Source organism: Limanda limanda, chromosome 1 (genome assembly GCF_963576545.1).
Source record: "Limanda limanda chromosome 1, fLimLim1.1, whole genome shotgun sequence".
NCBI classification, from domain to species: Eukaryota; Metazoa; Chordata; class Actinopteri; order Pleuronectiformes; family Pleuronectidae; genus Limanda; species Limanda limanda.
Genome location: NC_083636.1, coordinates 31,858,293 through 31,881,991, shown reverse-complemented (window position 1 = coordinate 31,881,991; position 23,699 = coordinate 31,858,293). Strand labels below are relative to the sequence as shown.

The 23,699-nt window shown below is 42.7% G+C and overlaps 1 protein-coding gene across 1 annotated transcript; it reads left to right on the top strand.

Moving 5' to 3' along the window:
* The first annotated feature begins 703 nt into the window (after window positions 1–703).
* znf462 (zinc finger protein 462) lies at window positions 704–23,662 on the top strand. Its single transcript, XM_061081915.1, has 12 exons — window positions 704–914; window positions 1,119–6,343; window positions 6,890–7,024; window positions 9,738–10,156; window positions 11,535–11,653; window positions 13,280–13,477; window positions 15,565–15,820; window positions 15,957–16,096; window positions 17,467–17,690; window positions 20,332–20,638; window positions 21,804–21,942; window positions 22,714–23,662. The coding sequence occupies exons 1-12, from the start codon at window positions 704–706 to the stop codon at window positions 22,928–22,930; spliced, it is 7,590 nt and encodes a 2,529-aa protein (XP_060937898.1). The 3' UTR covers window positions 22,931–23,662.
* Window positions 23,663–23,699: the final 37 nt, after the last annotated feature.

Sequence of the window (23,699 nt, the reverse complement as noted above, 5' to 3'; positions counted from 1 at the left end):
TTTTCTCGGTTTCCTTCCTAATCAGGCATTTATCAGCATGAATGTATTGATGAAAATTAATGCAAATAATGCATTTCTACCCTATCCTCAAAGTACAATAACAGTATTTTCTATATTTCTTTTTTTTGTTTTATTATTATTTAAACATTTTTAACGTTTTGTTTACAAAATATATCTTTTAAACACATAATCATTACCATAAACATTTAAAAGCATTACTTTTTTCACTGGTAATTGTCTTGTTATGTGGAAAAGGCGGGGACTTCATTATTTTTTGGTTCACAGCAGGAATTGCTATTGGTGATTCTCTAAAATCATCACCAGGCTAATTTGTATGGAAGAGCATGATCACGGCACTGAATAATGAATCATAATAGAATAATATTAGTCCTGAAATGACTGAAACAGCCTTAAAGCTTTGTGATAGCTCTGTATATATGAGTCTCCATGCTCTAGTAAATATACCTTCATTTGCATTGTTAATGGGTTTTAGCCAATGGTACATGTAAACACCTTAACAAGATTCTCATAAACTGCTGTTTTCTTTTCATTCACAACCACGTGAATGAGACTTTTATTCCACCGTTGACTCCTTGGAAAATGATGCATGTCCTCATGATTTCTCTCTTTCTCTCTCTCTCTCTCTCTCTTCTTGCTCTGCAGGTTCCCCTGATTTTCCAGGGAGTGCTCCCTCTCTTTAGTGATGGAGGTATTGCAGTGTGATGGCTGTGACTTCCGTGCCGAGTCATATGACGACTTAAAAACCCACATTCAGGAAGTGCACACTGCTTTCCTGCAGCCTGCAGATGCAGATGAGTCTGACTCCCTGAAAGACGAGGATGAAGACGAGGAAGAAGAGGAGGAATTGCAGGATAAGGATGAGAGGGATTATACACCTTCTAAAGCTGGCACGAGTATGTCTACCACATTAATTCAGTTGTTACAGTTCATTTGCAGAGGATTAGGAAACATTTCTTTTTCACAACCACAGTAGAATGATCATATATGTATTATATATGTTGCTACATGTATTTACAGAGACAGCTCTAATAGATTAAATAATGGCATCAAAATGTTATTGTTTCACTATTTAAATGTCATAATTTCTCTTTTTGTAGGCCCCAACTCTGCTGACAGTTTGAATCAAACACCACAGAAGCAGACAGCTGAAACCCATCTGTCGTTTTATCAGTGCAAGCACTGTGTCCGTTACTTCAGATCAAAATCGTTCTTAAGAAATCACACCAAAAAAGTGCATAATCTTGTAGAGGACGATTCAGATGTGAGCGTCTCCTCACAGTCAGCAAAGCCGCCTAGCTACAACCATTCAAAAGTGTATTCCTGTCAGTATTGCTCGTACAAGTCTCCGCGCAGAGCAAGGACAATGAAACACCAACTCATGTATCACAGGAAAGTACCCTCAGAGAGCGCTGGAGATCCCTCAGAATACGCCGAGGCTCCAGAGGAATCTGACACAGCTAGTGCACTCGTGAAGGGAACGTTTGCCTGTGAGTGGTGTGACTATCAAACAGACCAGAAGGCCAGCTGGACTAGTCATGTGGTGAAGGAGCACAGCGACAAGGTCAAGATAGTTTCCTGCACTGGAGAGCCGGAAGGGGAGGCCAGTGGAAGTTCATCAAAACCAGATTCTCCCTCCTCTTCTTCCCATAGCCCAGCTAGAACAAAGATCAGTTTAGCTGATGTTCATGGAAAGGAGGAAGAGGAGACAGAAGGAAAAATGCCAGAGCACACACTGGAAAAGTCAGTCCCAGAGATCTCATCCTTCCAGCTTGCACAGATTAGTGCTGTAACACCAAACAGCACAGGTACATCTATTTTATCCAAGAGGTTTGCTTCATCCGATGTCTCAAACAGCGTCGTAGAGATGGATGCCAACTTACTCATTGAGGAAGACTCCAGGAGCAGCTTAGAGGATGATGATGACGAAGAGTTGGGTGATATAGATGATCCCAGCTACACTGGAACCCTGTCAGCAGACGCAAAGCAGCTTTTAACGGACGAGGATAACAAATTACTGGAGACGAAAGGAATACCTTTCAGAAAGTACATGAACCGCTTTCAGTGCCCCTTCTGCTCCTTCCTGACCATGCACCGGCGCAGCATCTCCCGCCACATTGAAAACATTCACCTCTCTGGCAAAACCACAGTATATAAATGTGATGAATGCCCGTTCATTTGCACCAGCCCTCTAAAACTCGGCACACACAAGCAGAGCCACAATTCCTCAGATTTAGAGACCATGGACCTGACAAACGATAGCCCAGAACCTCAGAATGGCAGTGAAGGGTCATTAAATGGAGGCAATGTTAGCTCAAAAGTCAATGGAAAAAAGATAACCAGCACACCAAACGACCAGCAGAACCCTCATCGCTGCACGCTCTGCAGCTTTTCCACTACCACTCTGAAAGGCCTGAGGGTTCACCAGCAGCATAAGCATTCCTACTGTGATGACCTAGATCCCTCTGCCTTTGAAAGCCAGCTGACTGACCAGCCAGACACTGAAGTGGATGCTTCTCCTATCTTTCTGCAAAAAACCCAGACCTCCATTTTAGGACTTGCAACCAAAAAGCCCCTAGTAACAGGGAAAAGAGCCAGGAAGTCCATTAACGACTTGCCTTTGGACTTATCCTCAGTCAAGAAGAGAACCAGAATTGATGAAATTGCCAGTAACCTTCAAAGCAAGATAAGCCAAAGCCAACAGGACATGATCATAAATCTGGATGACATGGATGATGAAGAAACCGGAGAAAATCACACCGGTGTTGATGAAGAGGGCCGAAATCATGGCGTCAAAACCCCAGTTTTTGCCTTCAACACACAACAGCTTAATGCAAGAGAATCGATGATCTCTCACGAAAGAGTCAGGATAGGCAAAAGAAAAAGCAACCCCAAGTCGAAACCTAGAAATATTCCAATATCAATGACTCTCTCAGATGATAGTGAGAACATCTCTGCTGATCCCAGCGACAGCACAGTGCAAGAGAACGCTGAATTTTCAGAGGAAACCGGAATTGCACGTTTTTACTGCAAACACTGTGATTACCACAACAAGTCCGCTCGTAGCGTCAGCACTCATTACCAGAGGATGCACCCGTATATCAAGTTCAGCTTTAAGTACATCTTGGACCCAGAAGACCAGAGCGCGGTCTTCCGCTGCTTAGAGTGCTACATAGAATACACAAATTACAACGATCTGCACCAACACTACATGGAACATCACCCGGAGGCCAGCAATGTGCTCAACTTTAACCAACCACATCTGTTATACTTGTGCCGCTTTTGTTCGTATACAAGCCCAAATGTCAGGAGCCTGATGCCCCACTACCAAAGAATGCACCCCACAGTGAAAATCAACAACGCCATGATCTTCTCTAGCTATATGGTGGAGCAGCCACACAAAACGAGTGAATCGCAAACTCTGAGGGAAATATTGAACTCTGGCCCCAAGACGTTCAACTCAGCCACTTCAACGCCCAGGTCCTCCTCCAGCCCGGTGCCGAAAACTGTTTCCAAGACACCTGAAACTAGCACAGAAGCTGACCCCCTTAAAGAAGCAATGAGTGGTAATGTTGTTGTGTACGATTGTGACGTGTGTTCCTTTGCTAGCCCCAACATGCACTCTGTTTTGGTCCACTATCAGAAGAAACACCCGGAGCAGAAGGCATCGTATTTCCGTATACAGAAAACTATGAAGGTCGTGTCAGTCGATCAGTCACAACCTGCAGCCAACTCATCGTTTAACCTCAGCATGTCCACATCTCAAAAACAGTCCAGCGCAGCACTATATGGGTCAGATGAAGAAATGTTCTACTGTAAACATTGTGTGTACAGCAACAAATCTGTTGTTGGTGTGTTAGTCCATTATCAAAAAAGACACCCGGAAGTGAAGGTGACGTCAAAATATATCAAACATGGCCCTCCCACTCCTGCTTTGATGAAATTAATGGATGAATTACAAATAGCGACTCCCAAACAATTTTTGAAGCAGTTTCAAAATAACGGTCACGATGGATCCAACAATTCAAGCCCTAAACCTGGAAGTTGTGATAAAGGTGAGGATGAGCTGTTCTTTTGTCAGCACTGTGATTATGGCAACCGCACAGTGAAAGGAGTACTTATTCATTACCAGAAGAAGCACAAAGAAACCAAGGCCAATGCTGACCTTGTACGTCGCCACACTGCAGTTGTCCGGAGTGAGCGTGAGCGTGCACAGATGGTTCAGTCAGGCAGTGTCTCTACTGCTGCCATTCCAGCACCTCCTGACCCTGAAACTACTACAACCCTGCGATCCCTCAAGTGCAGACACTGTACCTACACATCCCCCTACGTATATGCCCTGAAGAAGCATCTGAAGAGGGAGCACCCCACTGTGAAAGCCACGGCCATGACAATTTTACACTGGGCTTACCAAGATGGCATCCTGGAGGCTGGCTATCACTGTGAATGGTGCATTTACTCCCATGCTGAACCCCAGGGCCTGCTGCTCCATTACCAAAGACGCCATCCTGAGCACAATGTTGATTACACGTACATGGCCAGCAAGCTATGGGCCGGGCCAGAAACCTCCCAGCAACCAGGGGGCAATATGGAAACTAAACATTACAAATGCAGAGACTGTGCCTTTGAGGCCTGTACAATATGGGATATCACCAGTCACTACCAGGCGGTCCATCCCTGGGCCGTCAAAGGGGATGAATCTGTGCTCTTGGATATCATCAAAGGGGATGACTCAGCTGAAAAGATCCACCTGCAGGTTGCCGAAGAACACGCGTCTTTCATTTGTGAGTCTGTAGAGGATGATGGAGCGCTGGCCATTGCCACACAACATCAAGAAAGCAGTCCCCATCCTCCCCACCCACGTCTTAACATCTCAAACAATACTTATCAGTGTACTGTATGTCTGTCAGAGTACAACAGTCTCCATGGCCTCCTCACTCATTATGGAAAGAAGCACCCAGGCATGAAAGTAAAAGCTGCCGATTTTGCACAGGAGGCTGACATCAACCCTAGTTCTGTGTATAAATGTCGCCACTGTCCTTATGTGAACTCTCGCATCCATGGTGTCCTAACTCACTATCAGAAAAGACACCCTTTAGTGAAAGTCACTGCAGAAGATTTTGCAGATGACATAGAGCAACTAACGGACGGAACTGAAGGAGAGGACAAGTGCAAAACCCAAAGGCAGGGCTACGGCGCGTACAGATGCAAAATGTGTCCGTACACGCACGGTACACTGGAGAAACTTAAAATTCATTACGAGAAGTATCACAATCAGTCGGCCTCTAATATGTTCACGCCGTCGCTGACACACTTCTCTTCTGGTAAGGACACAGAGCCAGTAGCAGAATGCAGCGCTAGTAATATATCAAGTTCTGCAAAAGTCCAGGAGGTCAGTGAATTGGACCTTGCCCTCTCCCAGTTACCCATCAACAAGACAGAAAAACATGCTATATTCAAGTGTCAGCTCTGCAAATACTTCTGCTCCACCAGGAAAGGCATTGCTCGACACTACCGAATCAAACACAACAACGTCCGCGCTCAGCCAGAGGGTAAAAACAATGTCTTCAAATGTGCTCTATGTGCATACACAAATCCTATACGCAAAGGCCTGGCAGCACACTATCAGAAGCGCCATGACATTGATGCTTATTACACCCATTGTCTGGCTGCGTCCAAGACCTTAAGTGAAAGCCCTAGCAAAGTGATTGCACCCCCAGTAGCAGAGCCAGAGAATTCAGAAATGAGTGAAGACCTGCGTTTGGCTGTGGAGAGTCGACGGTGTTCTCTTTGTGCCTTCCAGGCCGTCAGCAGGAAGAGCATTGTCTCACATTACATCAAACGCCATCCAGGTGTCTTCCCCAAGAAGCAGCATGCTAGCAAGCTTGGTCGCTACTTCACCGTTATCTATGCCAAAGAACCGGAGAAGATTCCTGACATTGCAGTGGAAGAGGAATACAAGGAGGTGCTGGACGTTCCGCTGGAGCCAGAGCAGGACGAAGACGCTGAATGGCTGCCATTCAAGTGTCTAACATGTTTCCGGCTGTCCTTCAGCACGGGCCAGCTGCTCTCTATGCACTACAACGACCACCACAGCACAGACCTTAAGAGGGACTTTATGATGTCACCGGGCCCTGGGGACGAGGACTCTGAGTTGTACCAATGTTCTCACTGCGAGCTGAAGTTCCTGGCTCTCCCGGCCCTGGCCAGACATCTGCTGGATCACAACGAGGACTTTCATAAGAGGGCCATGAGGATGGAGAGGAGGAAGCAGCTTGTCTGCAAACAGAAGAGCACAGATCTACCTGACACCAAACCTGAGAAGGTGAGTGAAGATACCACTCTCAACATTCATGTCTGTGAAAGCAGACATGAGGTTGTCACATGCTACTAAAGTCTGTTCCTTTTTCCCTCGAGGTCAAACGTGGACATGTTTATAAATCTGAATCAGCTCATAGACATAATACATCTCTTAAAGAATAGGTTCAAATTATCTCAACTTGAAATTGTAAACATGTAGTTGTATATGTACCAAACACTGTTCACTAATACCAAAGTGAAGAATCCATTAAAGACAACATTTGATATTTTCATTTGCCTCTTCGCAGTCACCAGGAGTGCATAATAATGAGTTGTGATATTACTTTCATAATTATTTTATTAAAACTGCTATTGATCTCATTTAATATTTTGTATATTTTGGAACATTTGAAGTTTATAAAATCAAGGAGTCAGGGAGAGAAGTTGTGTTGTCTTACTGTATGAAGATGTTAAAGGTTAAACAAAAATCACCTTCAAGTACAAGCTGTCAATCAAAAAGAAAATAGTATCTGTGACTTTAACTGATTTTTTATTTATTTTTTTTGAACAGGAGAGTCCTGTAAATAAAGCCCCTGTAGGATTCAGGTGTAACTTCTGCGTTGAAGTGCACTCCACCCTCCGAGCCATCTGCAACCACCTTAGGAAGCACGTGCAGTATGGAGAGGTCAAAGAAGGACACTTCAAGGTAAATGGAGTTGGATTTCGTTTTTAAATTTTGTAATATGTGACTGTATAGTAGCCTCTGTGACCTGTAGGATTTTAAATGTCTAAAGGCATGTCTACTTGCATGTAAGAAGTATTAAAGTAAAAGTAGGGATGATAGAAGATGATTTTTGAAACACTGATTAGATTTTTTGCTGAGAGTTAATAATAATAACTTTGATTTATGTAGCACCTTTCATGGGACCCAAGACTGCTTCACAGGGTTAGGAAATAAGGATAGAATTAAAAAATAAAATACAAATTACGAGAACAACCACAGAAAAGTAATAGTTGAAATGCTAGTTGAGGATAAAAAAAACTTGTGGTCAAAAGCTTTTATCAACAGGTAGGTTTTAAGTTATTTTTAAAAGTGTCCAGACAGAAAACCAACAGACAGCAAGAAAATAACTCCTCATTGTTATCTGTAAACACTAAACAAGTAGTGACTTAAATGTGTACCTTACTGCATCAAGAGCTGTGCACTGATGTTAGACATGTGATTTGCCCCCTAGTGGCCCTTGATTTAGAGAAATACTAGATTCGCCATTGCATGACTGTGGTGTCTATCTCCTCATCTCTCTCTCAGCAAGTAGGAAAATAAGCATGTTTCCCAAAAATGTAGAACCAATTATTTTCCTAATCATGTAGCTGCTTCATTGAGGATCAAACAAATGCTCAGTATCTATTATTCACTCCCGTTTTAACATTAACGCTCTGAAAGATCCACTATTTGGAGCCCAGTGTCCTACAAGCCAACTCCTCCGAGCTCTGCAGCGACGTGTTTTACTGAGCTCGGGCTCTGTTTCCCATTTTGTTTATTACTGACAGAGGCTTCTGGGTAGACAGTCTGTCAGCTCCCCCCCCCCAGGGAAAACAAGCAACGCTGTCCCATTGCAGCAGAGTATCAGAGGGGGTGGTGAGCCATAACTTTTAGGGCAGCGGCGGGTAACCATTCGAACATTAGTATTCCGCTGAGGCTGCCAGCGAGGGGAACAAGCCAAGGGATCCAACGCCTCACCCCAGCGGAGGCCTGCTCCTTCCCTCAGACACTCACTCTGTTTTTTATGTATTTAAGATGAGCCCCTGAGAGTGAAGACTTACTTAACTCATTGTGGCAACTGAGATCTGCCAATAAAATTTTACTCAAAGTTTTCAGAATGGTAACCCTGTGAAGATTTGTGTTACCTGTGAGCAGTTATGGCCTATGACATAATGACCACATACAACATCTTCATCAGATACAAATATATCATTTGTTTTACACATTTGCAGAGGATAAAAATAAACGTTGCTTATTATAGCATCACAAGCACAGTTTGAATTCTGGAGCTGCTATGGGTTCTGATGGAGCTCTTTAAAGAACAAGCCCACGGTGGAGTCAGGGCAGACTGGGAGGCAAGGTTGGGTCTGTGGATGCCACATCTTATTTATGGCTTACGCAAAGTGCAGGGTCAGGTCCCTCTGCAGAAAGAATGATCTTCCTCTGGGCAATAAAAAAGTCACGGGTGATCCGTCTGTCTGCTCGGGACGACTGCAGGAGCCGCTCTGAACTCCAGCACATGGACAGGAAGAGATGGTCGAGTTTGGTTTTGCAGTCGGCTCGTGTCGCTGTTGGCAGATATTAAGGTGTTCTACTCTGTAGCTTTTTTTATGTTGTTTGACTTGAAGCCTTGATTTTATTACCATCATCGGGTGTAGCAGTTAAAGAAATTGTATTAGTCACTCAGAATAAATGCTTGTGGTTTGGTATACAGATTTATTATGATTATTATTCGTAGTAGTAGTAAGAGTCATATGGCTTGAGAGAACTATGTGCGGGCCACTAGAAAAGCTTGTGCTTGTGTTTCACTTCTCTTCCGAGAGGCTTCTTCAGTTCCAACTGCCTGCTTCCAGGTATTCAACCTCTGTGGGACGCTCCCTATTTTGACAGTTGTTATGTAAAACATGCAGGTCGTTGTGGTGAGTGAAGGTTTGAATGGCTGTTGAAACCTATACGTCATAAACCCACTTTTCAGTGGTTCCTCTTTCACAACAAAATGAATGGATATACTGTACATGAGTTTTCTAAACGTAGGTAAACGTGATTGACTCCTTTCCCATTGTCAGTAGACGAGCATTGTTTTGACCAGTGGGAAATGGGCTCTAGATACCATGATGACTAAGAATCATCAAAGATGGGCTGAGAGATATATGAGAAGATATGAATAGATTTAGATTTAATATGTACAAATGCTCCTGGTCAGATTTAAAGATTTGGGTTTGAATCTTCTCGTCCCAATCTTTTGTATAAAACAATCAAATCATTATTATCAAGTAAGTAAGGTGTATCCGGAAATACTGTCAGAACACTGTCGTGTTGGCTAACTCTACAATTTAGTCTTGTCCGTTCCGCTCATGTTTATCATCCCATTATTTGTTCATTGACGAGAGACACTTCATCCAAGCATTTCAGAAAAATGTCTTTCATATGAAGGTCCTGTTGAAAGAGAGGCGTAACTAAAATTTAAAAGAGAACCATTTTGCCAATACAGTAGAGATAGAGCCATACTGCAGGTGTGGTTAAATGTGTCAGACTCAAAATAATATTTAAGTCATCTGTGTCCTACTATCAAGATCAAATATTTACTCCTTACAATCTTTCTCTTTGTGTTATTGTAGAAAAAGACTTACTGAGACTTGTGCTCTTTGTTTTTCAGCAGGAGGTCGCTGACGTCCCCCTGACCCTGCCCACAGAGAGCCTAACTAATGGCGACCTGGAGGCCGATGAAGCCGCTGAAGCGGACGACCTCGAGAGACCCGAGGCTGCGACGATGAGCCCATCTTTGATTTCCGCTGCCTGTGGTGGTGTTGCTGCTACCACGGAGATGGTTGATCCGGAAACAGATGCCGTTGAAGGAAGCGAGGCGGCAGCCCTCGCTGCCGTGGTGACTGAGGACCAACTGAAGCAGCAGTTGACAGCGGGGGTGGGTCACCCGTGTTCCCAGTGCGACCGAGTCTTCATGTCCATGCAGGGACTGAGGTCCCACGAGAGGAGCCACTCAGCCATGGCAATGTTCAGCAGAGAGGACAAATACACCTGCCAGTACTGCCAGTTCGTCTCCCCCTTCAGGCACAAGTAAGTAGAGAGGAGCAGTGAATGACCACTGTTTATATTTTAGGAAATAATTACACAATAAATGGACTTTATCCAAAAATGGGTTTTTCAGTCTTATGCACCACTCAAAAGGCTTTACAGCACCCATTCACATAAAGCCCCTCAACTGTCACACACCATTTACACGCTGTTGGCAAAACCGTCAGGGACAATTTAGGTTTCAGTGTCTTGCCCAAGGACACTTCAAAATGCAGACGTATTCATCTTTTCTGTCTTTCTTATATTCTTTTCCTGGTTGAGTTGGTGACACCCAAACACGTTTTTGTTGTTTTAACAAAAAACGTCCAGGTAAATTTTTGACTGTTGTCAGAATTATTTTTGCCCAAGGGACGATAAACTCTCCGCTGCTGCTGTTCAGCCGACTGTGCTGCTCCTTGCAGACATAAAAAATGATCCACTGATGGAAAAACATTTAACAAACAGTGTGGCTATTTATTACTAACTTTATTACATCACCTCATCCCTGAACATGATTTTCACCTAAAAAATACTCGTCAAAACAAAAACTCCCATGATCCCACGCTGCCTAACAATGTCAACAAACTCGGTCATTATTATTTTACAGATAAAACAGCTGATTGAAGCTGAGGATGTGTCTGTTCCTGCCTGATTTAGATCCAGATTAAAATAGTGTAATGTATTGGCAGCACAAAGATAAACATAAACTATGTAGTTTTTTCATTAGTGCTAGATCTTTATACCCACACTCTTACAATATGTGATTTTGAGCAGTTTTACACCTTGTTCTGTTTACCCTGTTGCATTCGCTTCTTTAATCTCCTCGAAGATTTCCTGCCTCCGAGGAGAACAAGACAAACATTAGAAGCAGAAGACATGTAGGACGCGTGATTTGTTTTATCCATCACACAGACTCAGACCAAAAAGAGAAAGAGAGAGAGAGAGAGAGAGTCCTCATCACCTTTGAGCTCCCAGGTGTAATCCTTCTCTACTGTATGTGCCCTGACCCAGAAAGGAGCCGAATTCCCATGCCACCGAGGAGACCCGGCATTAAAAACCACAGCCACCGTCCCCACAGGCACTCGCACACTCACTCCCACCAGGGGATTGTGGGTAGATGAGTTCACCCCATGGCTCCCTTGTTCAGTAGTCATTGGAAATGTGCAGCTGTTGTTTGTGAGCCAAACAGAATGAAGAGCTTCAGACGCCGCAGAAAATATGCACTTTTGAAAATCATCAAAGTGGATGCTGCGGAGTAGAACTCCCTCCTATACCCTATTCTTATCAGTTTCTCTCTATCTGCTATCTCTTAGTCCTGATTTCATTTATTTCTTTTGATTCCATCCTCTTATCTCGTATCCTTCCCTCTTTTTTCCCGCAGTCTGGACAGACATGTGCAGTCTCACCACGGCCACCACAAGCCCTTCAAGTGCAAACTCTGCCCCTTTAAATCTGCCTACGTGAGTCGCTTGAAGAGCCACCTGCATAAGGCACACACAGGTAAACGCACACACACACACACACACACACACACACACATACATACATATGTTAAATCACATCTTACAGCTGTGTCCATGACGAGAATAGCAGCCTCCTGTTTTTATCATCTTCCACATAACGACGCTGTGCTTGATTTAGCTTCTCCTGCACAATACAACCAGTGGATTAGCTTGAGGAGCAGCTTCACTGCATTCACTGAGTACATTAGACACACCTAATTAAGCCCACCCAAAGGAATCAAATTTATATTCAAAGATTTTAGCACAAAAAGACCACAGATGAGTCTATTGCTAATGTTGTTTGTTTGGGAATGCGATGAGAAATCCTCAGCATGCTCCATGCAGGTGTCTTCAGTCAGACGCAGTTCTCTGCCTGTGGTGTTTCTTGTTTTTGAGCGAGCCAGACGGCAACATTGATCCAAAGACATTCAAGAAATGCTAAAAAGAAAAAGCTGCACCTGAGAGATCAATACACGAGCAAAAGGAACAATCGGGAAACTGGCAAACTAGAAAGACCAATTTTCAATCGGCGTTTGAGTGCTCTCAACACTGTCTGCTCCGAGAGAACAAGCAGCGTTACGAGTTTACAGCTGCTGTGGAAAATTGACACATACCAATTTTTTGTTGCAATTACAATTGAAAAGCAGAGTTGCTTGTAGTTCCAGCTAAACTAAAGAAAGATTTTACTCAAAAGTGACACGTCCACGTCCAGCAGCTGCCAAACCGTTGGTTCTCACTAGGGACAGTTGAACAAAGCAGAAGCTTATTAAAACCCCTTCTGGATAACAACACGTTACAGTCACATCAGATTCACTCTGCAGGACACTGCTTGTATTATGTTGTCGAGCAAACATATTAAAGTAACATGCTGTAAAACACCTGTGGAAAAATTCAAATTTCAAGCCAAGAAACAGACATTAGTCAAAACAGCTCGAGCAAAGTCATACAGGGGAGCAGCATAATAATAATAGTATTTTTGTCCTGTGTTCTCAAACAACCTACACGAAACGCCCTTTAATCTTTAGTATTTGTATCAAATCTCTCAACAACAGCAACTTAGATTCAAGACCTTCCAAATTATTGCAGTAGTTTTCTAACATGCTATTGTTTTTGTTGGAAAATACCAAAAATAAATTTCAGAAATTAGGAAAAATAGCTGATGAAGAATTGTCTTGGCCACTCCTAACTGCTGATAGTAGTATTCTTATTTAATATTTATATATTGGCCGATATATTGGTATCTGAAGGTTTTTACGACCTAATGTTGGTGTCCTCATTGGCTCCCAAAAATCTTTTTCGGTTAGGCTCTATTTACTGCAGTAAAGTTTACATGTGACACCTTAAGATGCTTCGTTTGAGTTTCGATTAAACGTTGATTAAAAGAAAACTATCAAAATGACACTAATTAGTCCGAGGGGAGCACCGGTCCGTACGAGGTGAGTATTTGTGAGAGCTGGATTCAAAGGGGAACTTTGTTTGTGGTGGAGACTGTGTTTATTATCATCATGTTTACTCCTCAGTCTCAACGATTTATAGGTTTCTTTAATCCTCATCTAATACTGCATTTGTGTATTTGATAAAGTTGCTGACTTGTGATTCCTGTTTATATTTGTTTATCTTCCAGGCGAGCAGCACACATACAAATGCCTGTCGTGCCCCTTCTCCTCCATGACCATCAGCCAACTGAAGGAGCACTCTCTGAGAGACCACGGCGAGGCCCTGACCCTCCCCAAACTGAGGGCTGCTACCCAGGCTGCTCATGCCGCCCTCAGGGCCTCCCGGCTGGCCAGTTCCACAGAGCAGACTCCGCTGGCCTCAGATGGTATGAGATCATGTGTAATATGATTTTGATGTAATGTCATACGATGGACTCGTCAGGCCAAATTTTGGGAAATCTAATTCGAGTATTGCAGCAGAATCCACTGTAATGCAGGAGAAACAAACTGTTTGAGGTGAAATGAAGGTACTTTAAAACCTATTTGCCTGATTGCCACAATTTGCATCAAAATACATGCTTGCCCCAAAGCCACATCACACACACATGATGCACACACTCTGTGATTCAGTGCGATTATCTGATCATTTTCTTTGAGGTCCATCACAAATTAAATCCATAAATGCTTTTACATCTATGGAAACCTCAGTAGCAAGGTATTTCTATCCCCCAATCAAAGTAAAACAAAGAAACAGCGACGTGATGTGATGCAGCCGCTGCTTTAGCTCGCAGACTGTTCTTGGCAGCAGCTGTTACCTTGCTGCTGGAGCTGTGGAATCTTCCCTGGAGCTGGAGCAGGGCAACATTCCTCAATGCACCAACCACCACTGTCAGCTGTGCCTCACCAAGACAAATGAAGCATTGAGAGAGAGCGGAGCTGACACATATTGAATGTCTCTCCACCACGCCACAGTCGCTACCTTCAGTTGAATGTCTGAAATTCAGATGTTTGCAGTGGAATGTGTTTGAGGATTAGCATTTGATTGCTTCTCATCACTAGGAAGTTAACTTCAACTTCTTGAAGGTGGTTTGAATATAGTCACTGCAGTTTGTTTTAACATTTACACCCACACCTCCCCCAAACTATTAAAATAATTACTACAAGTCTCATATGGGGTCAATGTGACCATTGACCTTTGACCTTTCAAATGTAATCCGTTAATCTTTGAGTCCAAGTGACAAGTGGGTAAAGTTCGAAGACATTTTCTCAAAGCAGACTTGAGATTTCACGTTCAAGAGGCCAAAAGCATGTTTGGCTTCTTGTCCTTTGACCTTTGACCCCTCTGTGAGTCCAAGTGAACATTGATGCCAAATACAAAAAGATTTTTCAAGGCATTCTTGAAATAACATGACCGCGAGGCCAAACAGGGTTATCTGAGGTCACAGCGACCTTGACATTCCACCACCAAATTTTAATCTCTTCATCTTTGAGTCCAGCTACCAAATTAAAAAAGGAAATCCCCGTGTTCCAGAGATATCGTGTTCACAAGAAAAAGAAATGTATTTTGTGATGTCACAGTGACTTTAATCTTGAACCACCAAATTGAATCAATTCATCCTTTAGTCCAACTGAATGTTTATGCCAAATTTGAAGAAATTCCATCAAAGGATTTCTTGCGATATCGTGTTCACAAGAATGAGACGGATAAGTGGACACGCAAAAAATATGATGCTTCTGGCTGTTGCCAGCGCAGAGGCATGACAACCCCTATAATCTTTGGAATCCATTCCCAATTTTAATACTGCTTCGAGTTTATTCTTAAAAAAATGTTCAGACATTCAGTTCCTCCTCTGTCTTCAATTCCTCATGAAATTTGGTAAATAAACATTAATTAATTTAAGCAGACACATCATTACAATATTTGCTCTCTGGCTGCCATCTCATCTCCTCAATGACAGGGATATTAATTAGTCAACTGTTCCATTGTTGGATCCGTATGAATTCCTCTGTTTCTAATGAAAAAGTGGCAAATCAAATCTCAGGCAAGTCAAACTTATAAAATATATTTCCCCCCTCCATGTTTCCTCATCCTGTGAGTGCTGAATGAAGCATTTTTCACAGATATTCTATTAGTGTCACTGTGCTTTATTTATTAATGTGTTGGAGGCTCAAAGTAGGACGAGAAGATGAGCTGCTTCACCGATATTATAGACTCGTGAGAGGTGGAGGATGAGAAGGGAAAAAGGTGGTGGGCAAATGATGACAGTCTCATTTACACTTCAGTGTCTGGGAGGTGGGGAGGAGACATTGAGTGTGAATGGAACTCAATTCTGGAAAATCATGTCTCCTTTGGAAAGGACAATCTCCTCTGCTGTCTGCTGATAGCGTTCCATAACTATTAAGAACGTGCATTTCATTTTTTCAGGAATATAATAAACAACACCTTTTCTTAATCTCTCAGTCCCTCTCTCAGATCCGTCCTACCTGGAGACGGCCGATGTTCGTCAGCAGCTGAGTCATTACCAGTTGGCCTCTCGCAGTCTCATGTCCTCTGGCTCAACCCCTGGCGGCTCGACGTTTGCCGACAATCGACCAGAGGCCATCCTCACTTGTGAGTTCTGCGAGTTCAGCTCCGGATACATGCAGAGCCTTCGCCGGCACTACAGGGACCGTCACGGCGGCAAGAAGCTCTTCAAGTGCAAAGACTGTTCCTTCTTCACCTGCTACAAGTAAGGAAGGAAACAAGGAAAACAGTGTTTATGAAAATGCGGACGCTGATATCTAAAGCTTAAGAGCGATGCACAATATTTTTCCAAGAATATTCACACATGGCAAAACACTAGACCCTCCTTCTTTCTATCTCAGGAATAACTTCACAATGCACGTGGAGTCTGGACACAACAACATCGTACCTGAAGAGATCCCCAAAGACCTGCGCTGCCCTCTCTGCCTCTACCACACCAAACACAAGAGCAATATGATCGACCACATCGTCCTGCACAGAGGTACGAGTCACACTGGTTAATGAAGGGGATTGACATTTGTGAATTTCTATTATGGAGTCAGATGAGAAGAGTTTTAGGGTTGAAATTGAGAAAATCACAAAAGCCACTGCCACTGGGATCACTTTTTTCTTTATGTGTGTGTTACAAATGACATTCGACATCTCTCCTGCGTCCCAACATCTCTTTTTCCTATTATGTCGTCAGTGTTGGGGAGTAACGGAATACATGTAACGGCGTTACGTATTTAGAATACAAATTATGAGTAACTGTATTCCGTTACAGTTACAAAATAAATAGATGGTATTCAGAATACAGTTACATTGTTGAAATCAGTGGATTACATGATGGTACTTCTCGAGTTTATTCACTCTCTCGTAAATCCACCGGCGGCAAAGCCCCCAGGAAGCAGCTGGAGACCAGGGCTGCCGTAAGAGCGCCCGGGCCCCCGGCGGCGTGAAAGAGCCTCACCGCGACCGGCTCGGGACACAGGCCCGGGACCGAGGCTCTGAGAGAGTTCCGTCGCTACCAGAAATCTACGGAGCTGCTGATCGGCAAGCTGCCCTTCCAGCGCCTGGTGAGAGAAGACCGACCTGCGCTTCCAGAGCTCCGCTGTCATGGCTCTGCAGGAGGCCAGCGAGGCACGCCGGGTTCACGACGGACGCTGAAGCGCCGGGCAGCGCTAATAATATCACCCGTTGACCCAGAAGTATAAAAGCATATGGTCACTTGTTGCTCCAACATTAACTGCAACAGCGTCCCAATTTAATGTCATCTATCTTCAAGAACTTCTCCGCTGTTTGCTCCGTTCAATGTCGGGTGTCGAGGGTAAATTACGTATTCTCCCTGCTTGTGTGTCTGTAGTGGATGGGCAGAGGGGGGCATTTAATAATGTGATCGTTAAAATATTAAAATTAAAACTCAGAAGGGGAATACAAACTATGGGATGCATACTTTATCATTTATATCATATAAAATGTCATCAATATCGTTTAAAATCATTTTTCAGTGTGTTTCCTAGAGCGATACGCTCGCGTCAAGCGCAAAAAATAGACTCGACGCCGAAGCGATCGCCGCATCGGCGGAGAGAGAGAACAACGCCGCAATCATACACTTAAAAAATGCAATACAAACCGGAAGTATTCCAAGTATTCAGAATACGTTACTCAGATTAGTTAATGTAATGGAATACGTTACAGATTACATTTTTGGGCATGTATTCTGTATTCTGTAACGGAATACGTTTTGAAAGTATCCTTCCCAACACTGTATGTCGTTAGCTCTCACTGTTCTTTGCTCCACCATTTTTCCCTTTCCCTCCATTTCCTCCGACCTAATAATCCACATCGCATCTTCTCCTCTCCCTCCGCCAGAGGAGCGCGTGGCTCCGCTGGAGGTCAGCCGCTCCAAGCTGTCGCGCCACCTCCAGGGCCTGGTGTTCCGCTGCCACAAATGCACCTTCACATGCTCCAGTGACCAGGCCCTGCAGCTGCACCTGCAGAAGCACGCTGAGATCAAGCCTTACCAGTGCCAGCTCTGCTATTATGACAGCAGTCGCCGGAGTCTGCTGGAGGAGCATCTCCGCCTCGAGCACAAGGTCAGCTGGGGTCTGGATACGATGCACATGAAGTTGTCTGTAACTAAGTTTGAATTCTTAGAACTTACGTAAAAGTATGAAGTAAGAGGAATGTGGCCAGAAACAGCGGTCAGCGGTTTACTGATAAGATTGGGTTTTAATCATCAGTGTGTTTAATGGCTGTAACCCCAGTTGTTTACAGCTTATGCACTCTGTAGCTTCAAACTGTTCAATTAATCCTAAATGACCTTTGCTTATTTACTGGAGGTAATATTCAAGCCTGCAGCAGTCAACTGTCTGTATTTCCCCTGTGTTGAAAGATCACATAATACAGCATATCCAATGTGAAACCCCTAAATCAAACAAATCCTGAGTAATCAGCTGCAGGAACAGTAACAAAGTCCCGTTGGTGCACGTGCTCGACCAATCAGGAGTCTCAGCTGCCAATCATGACATTGTAAATAAGTAATTAAAACCGAACAGAAGTTTAGCGAAGTTTATGATCTGTACTGCAGCCAGCCACCAGGTGGCGATCAAGACGCTTTTTGCTGCACTTTAGTGGCGTCATCATGTCGTCCATCATAATATAAAGTCTTTGCTTGAATCCAAGACACACAGATCATTTAATAATATAATAGTTTCATCTGTGTCCAACAAACCTACATGAATAAAAGTGTCAAAAGTTTTTATAATCAAATCAAACCTCATCATCCATGTATACTTTTTCTTTTTTCTTGAAGTACATTGATATCAGAGAAATGTAAATAAGCTACACCCAGTAACTCTACCTCGACATTAACATCCCAATCAGAGCGCTTTAAAATTAAGCAGAGAAAACAAAATTAATGAGTTGATTGCTGCACAACATTTTTTGTGTGTGTGTGTGTGGTATTTGTATTTTTAGCATGTGTCATAAAACTTTATTAGGGGGAAAATCATCAGAAGTATCCAATTACAATGGACCATAAAGTCAGTCACGAGAATGAGAGGATATAAACTTTACGCCGTATTTAATTTGACCCAATAACACCTCTGCTCATCCCTGTCTCACTTTTACATTAAACTTCTGTCCTCTTCAAGACACACAAACCAATAACTCCAAAATAACAAAATATCAGTGAAGTGATGCAACAGAATAAGATGAGTGGGTGGAAAAATATCAGATTGTTCAAGCTTCGGTATATACCCATCACATCCAGGAGAGAAAAGACTTCAGAGGGTCATGAGCTCTGCGAAATAGATTGTTAGAAAACCAAAAAAAAGGGACAGACAAAGGAGAAAAGAAAGCATCTTGTAGTAATGCATTCCCTGAACCCTTCTTATTATATTTAGCTTGACACTTTCGAATCAGGTTTTCAGCACCGTCCTCATTGATATCATCATTTTGTAAAGATGCTTGGTAGATGAAGGTCAAACAGCAGCAGCCTTTAGATATTTCTTATCGGCCTTGAGCATGACCGTTAACTTCAAGGAGCCAGGCCATAATTTATAAGCCTTGAATCATTCATCATCCATACACACGGCAATCATTTAACAACTTCTTCAGCCACTCAGCAAGATGTGAGTTTTAATTGCACACGAGGCAGTAAAATCCTTTTATTTTCTTGCCATTGGAATATGATGAATGTATGGCTCCATCGTGGACACTTAAATAGCTGATGTGGACCCTGGGAGTCTGAGTATATGCTTTTAATAGGAAGAATGATGGAGATAGAGGGAAAGAGCTTATTCGTGGCAGGAGAGTTGTGATGATTTATTGACGTGCTTGACCAATTAGAGGAGCAAGATATGTAACAAAACCTTCCATTTATGTTGGTGTTAATAATTTCAGGTCGTTCTGATACACTCATCCCCTCAATATACAAATACACATCTTGTTTGAGAGAAATTCACTTTTTGAAGTTGATTTTATTAAAGGCGAAAACTTTTGTTACTAGGAACATACTTTACCGGTGACAATGGACTGGCCCTCTCACTCAACAGACTGCTGACTCAGTTCTTTTGGTAGTTTGGAGAAATAAAATCATCCAGAAACTTTGAATGCAGTTTCTTTGCCTCAAAATATATAGTTACTGTTGAAGAGTGTGCTTCTGAAAAAAACCTTCACTTATTATTTACTATACTTTAACGTTAAATCAAGTTTTAAAATGTATATAAATTATAAAGCTAATCTGACAGTTGATGTATAAAGAAACAAACAACCAGAGAGAAATCAAGTGTGTCCACCCAGTTGTTAAAATCTGAATTAATCAGCTAAAGAATTTAATATAGTTAATCACAAATCAGGATTTCATTTTTCAGTTTCTCTGGTAATTGTTACGAAGGGTCACGCCAAAGGTCGGGGGTTTGATGCCAGGCTCCTCTAGTCTTCTGCACTCTAGGGTTTGCAGACAGTGTTTGAATGGTGTGTGATAGAAGAATTCCTTCATATTGAAGCGCTCTATGAATGCGTGTGTGTGTGAATGGGTGAATCTGAGTTTATATTATAGTCGACAAGACTTGAAAAACTTACAGACTATATATTATTAATTATTTTTAATTCTTTAACAAGCTGCTTTAGAAAAGAAAAATCCCCAAATGAAATGAAAGCGAGTTCTCAAAGACAGACATGGCTCCAATCACACTGCACCAAACTGATAAATGACCTCCTGTTCCTGATCAGGTTATCCGCAACTTTGAGCTGATGGGCCGCGTCAACCTGGACCAGCTGGAGATGATGAAGGAACAAGGGAGCAGCGCGGAGGAGGACGAGGAGAGAGATATGATGCAGATGGTCGTAGACGGACACTTGGCTGCAGAGGAGGAGTACGAGCTTTATGATGACGAAGGATTGGAAATTATGGAAAACTTTATGGATGAGCAGAGAGTGATGGATGATGACGAGATGGAGGACAACATCAAAGAGGAAGAGGAGGAGAAGGAAGAAGAGGACATTAAGGGGGTGGAGGAAGAAAGGACTGGCCTACAAGGTAAATACTAAAGACAATCAATGCAAATCTTCTATAGATATTATTTCACTTATTATTCACTCATACAGACACGGATCATTTCCAGAACTTCTGTAAATAAAGTTGTACCATTTTATTTAAGAAAAAAAATCTGAAACGTACCATAGACTAGGGCTGCTTAATTAATCGAAATATAATCGTGATTACGATTATTGGGTCAAACGATCTCCAAACTACTATAATCGAGTTGAAACGATTATTTGGCATTTTTTTCTAAAGAGACGCGCATGCGCAATTCAGTCCCTCCCCCGGAGCATTCAGCGCGGCCCCGCTGACTGGCACTCACTCTCATCTGTGAAGTGAAGGAGGCGAGTTGTGTGCGTGGGGACCGGAGGTATTTAAAAAACAGCGCGAGTGGAAAACGGCAGAGAGAGGGCAGCCCCCGTCTGATCGACTCTTCGAATCCGACGAGCAGCACCACACAGTGTAGCGGCCGCGCCGCGTCCACTCTCCAGCGCGCAGCCGCCGGCTGTTCTCACCGGACCAGCGCGGGTCAGCTCGCGATTCTCCGCTTGTTGTTGTATGGAACCCGTTCAATGTCGGGGTTCGGGGGTAAATTATGATGGTCCTCATAGCCCCCCCCCCCCCCCCAACCCTCTCTTTCTCTCTGTCTGTGTGCTTGTAGTGGGGGGGCAGATGGGGACATTTAATATTGAGAGGAAATTTCAAAGTTCTCAGTTACAAAGTGTTTTTATGGAGAGTGTTAATGTTGCCATCATTAAGGGTTTGAATAACCAGGCACCAATATTCTGCATGGTTTCACGGAGGAATGAGACACGCAGCCGTAATCGGTGTTTACCGGAACCGGAAGTGACTTGTACTTCCGGTTAGTCATTTAGAAAAATAAGGGCACCTTTAATAATCGTCTGAATAATCGTGATTTCGTTTTTGTCCAAAATAATCGTGATTATGATTTTTTCCATAATCGAGCAGCCCTACCATAGACTGTACGTAAAGATGGATGACCCACATTAATTTTTAAATTTAACTTTGTGATTTTTGTATTACTTATAATTACATCAAAATGAATAAACTCTACCCATAAGTATGTCTATTGTTTTCAAGTACTGTATGAATAGGAAATAAACAAGTGAGACTAACCAATCATTCAAACTCTGTTTCCCAGACGTCCTTGCCTCTCCCTCCAGCAGCAGCAGCAGCAGCTGTGGGCCGAGCGGTGTCGAGAAGCGTCTTCCCTGTGAGTTCTGTGGCCGTTGTTTCACCGACAGCCTCGAGTGGGAACGACACGTCCTTCGACACGGCATGTTAGTATTTTTCCTCTTTTCTTTTTCCCTGTCTCTCTGCTTTGTTTGGGTGAGAGCTGTGTGTTGGATTGCCATTAGACTTGGCACAGGTGTTCATTCAGTCCCCCTCAGGTTGAAATTTAACAACTTTGGGTCAAGTTTTGGATTTGTACAGAACTTTTAGTATCAACCAAATATCTGCTAAACCAGCCTCTTTCTTATCAGTTTTAGCTGTGCTTTGTTTTTAGCGGAATTTATTAAACCTGAAGATTCTAAAAACGAATCAGCCTAACGTGGTGACCCTGGTAAGCATCATTACATTTAAACATTGTGACTATTTTGGCATGGTCGCTTTAACATTTAGCTCAAAGCACCACTGTGTCTACAGCTTGGTGCTTGCCAGTCACGAGCATGGCGGTAGACTCTTAGTTTTATTTTATTAGTGTATCTGTGTATTCCAAATTTCCGCCATCTCTGTCATTTTATTCATATCTTTACCAATCACTGTAAATACAGATCGATGACGCATGTCCCCTTTCTCCCACTTTGCAAAACTGAAGCCAAAATATCTTGGATATGGGTGCTGCCATCTATGACTGTTGACATCATATGAAGTCTGCGCAACAGAAATCATCTTTGAAAAAGAAAACAAATATATATATACTGCAGCCAGCCATTAGAGAGCGATCAAGAGGATTTGGCTTCACTTTTGGCAACACTTATGTCGTCCTTCCTCTGTCATTGATGTTTCTGTGAGCTATGCAAACTTATTTTTCCTCTGTGTATTTTTAGGACGGTTAACAGTCAGATGGACACCAGCGCCACCTCAGCAATAGAGGCCTCCGCTTCATCTTCCACTGGCTCTTCTGTCCTGATGGACACAGGACTGGACCTTTCCGGCAACAGAACAGAGGAAGGAAACCCTGGTGATCTATCACTGAGAAGTCAAAGCCTGTTTATGGAAGACAATGAAATGCTTGACACCAAAAAGGATCAACAGTTTGCTTGAACAGATTGTGGCCTCTTGGGATATTGTTCTAGAAAATGAAAACGTTGGGGAGGACCAACACTGAGGAAACAAAAAAAGATTGAAATGGAAAAAAAAAGTGACTTCTTATGAGTTGGAGCATTATTAGATCTTAGACGTTGCATATATACGTATTAGGTTGTGCTGCATTAAAATGACTGAGCTCTTTAAGTGAGCGGTCCCCTAGGACAGATCTTAATATATTGGTAACCAATAGTGAACAGAACTCTTTATTGCTGACATTCTGGTCAAATCTACAGTGAACGATCCCACCTAGATAAAAAATCAAGCTATTTATAAATAACTTTGTCAAAAATGATAAAACTAAATTTAAGCATTTTATTATTGAAAGCACCTTTTACACTCCCCCTGCCCATCCAAAACGGGGTTACTGTAAAATTGACCTAGAAAAAACGAACAAGACGATGAAAGCATTTACAGCCGTGGCCCCACTGTCTTTGTTTCTTGTTGAAAATGTTAAACTTATTTCATCTTAGCCTTGTGTTAAATGTGTAGAAGTATTCCTTGAGGAAGAGTCGCACCTTATCTATTTTAGCAAAATGCTTTATTCATTCGTAAAATTATCGACACTTTCCCCTGATGTTTGTAGCAAATTGCTATATTTTCGGTCCCTTAATATTATACTGCGTATAAGCCTTCAGCCTGTGGCACCTTTAGTATGTTTTTGTCTCGTAATTTCACTTAAAACGAAATATTGGAAATACTGTTAATACTGTAAAATGTAATTTTC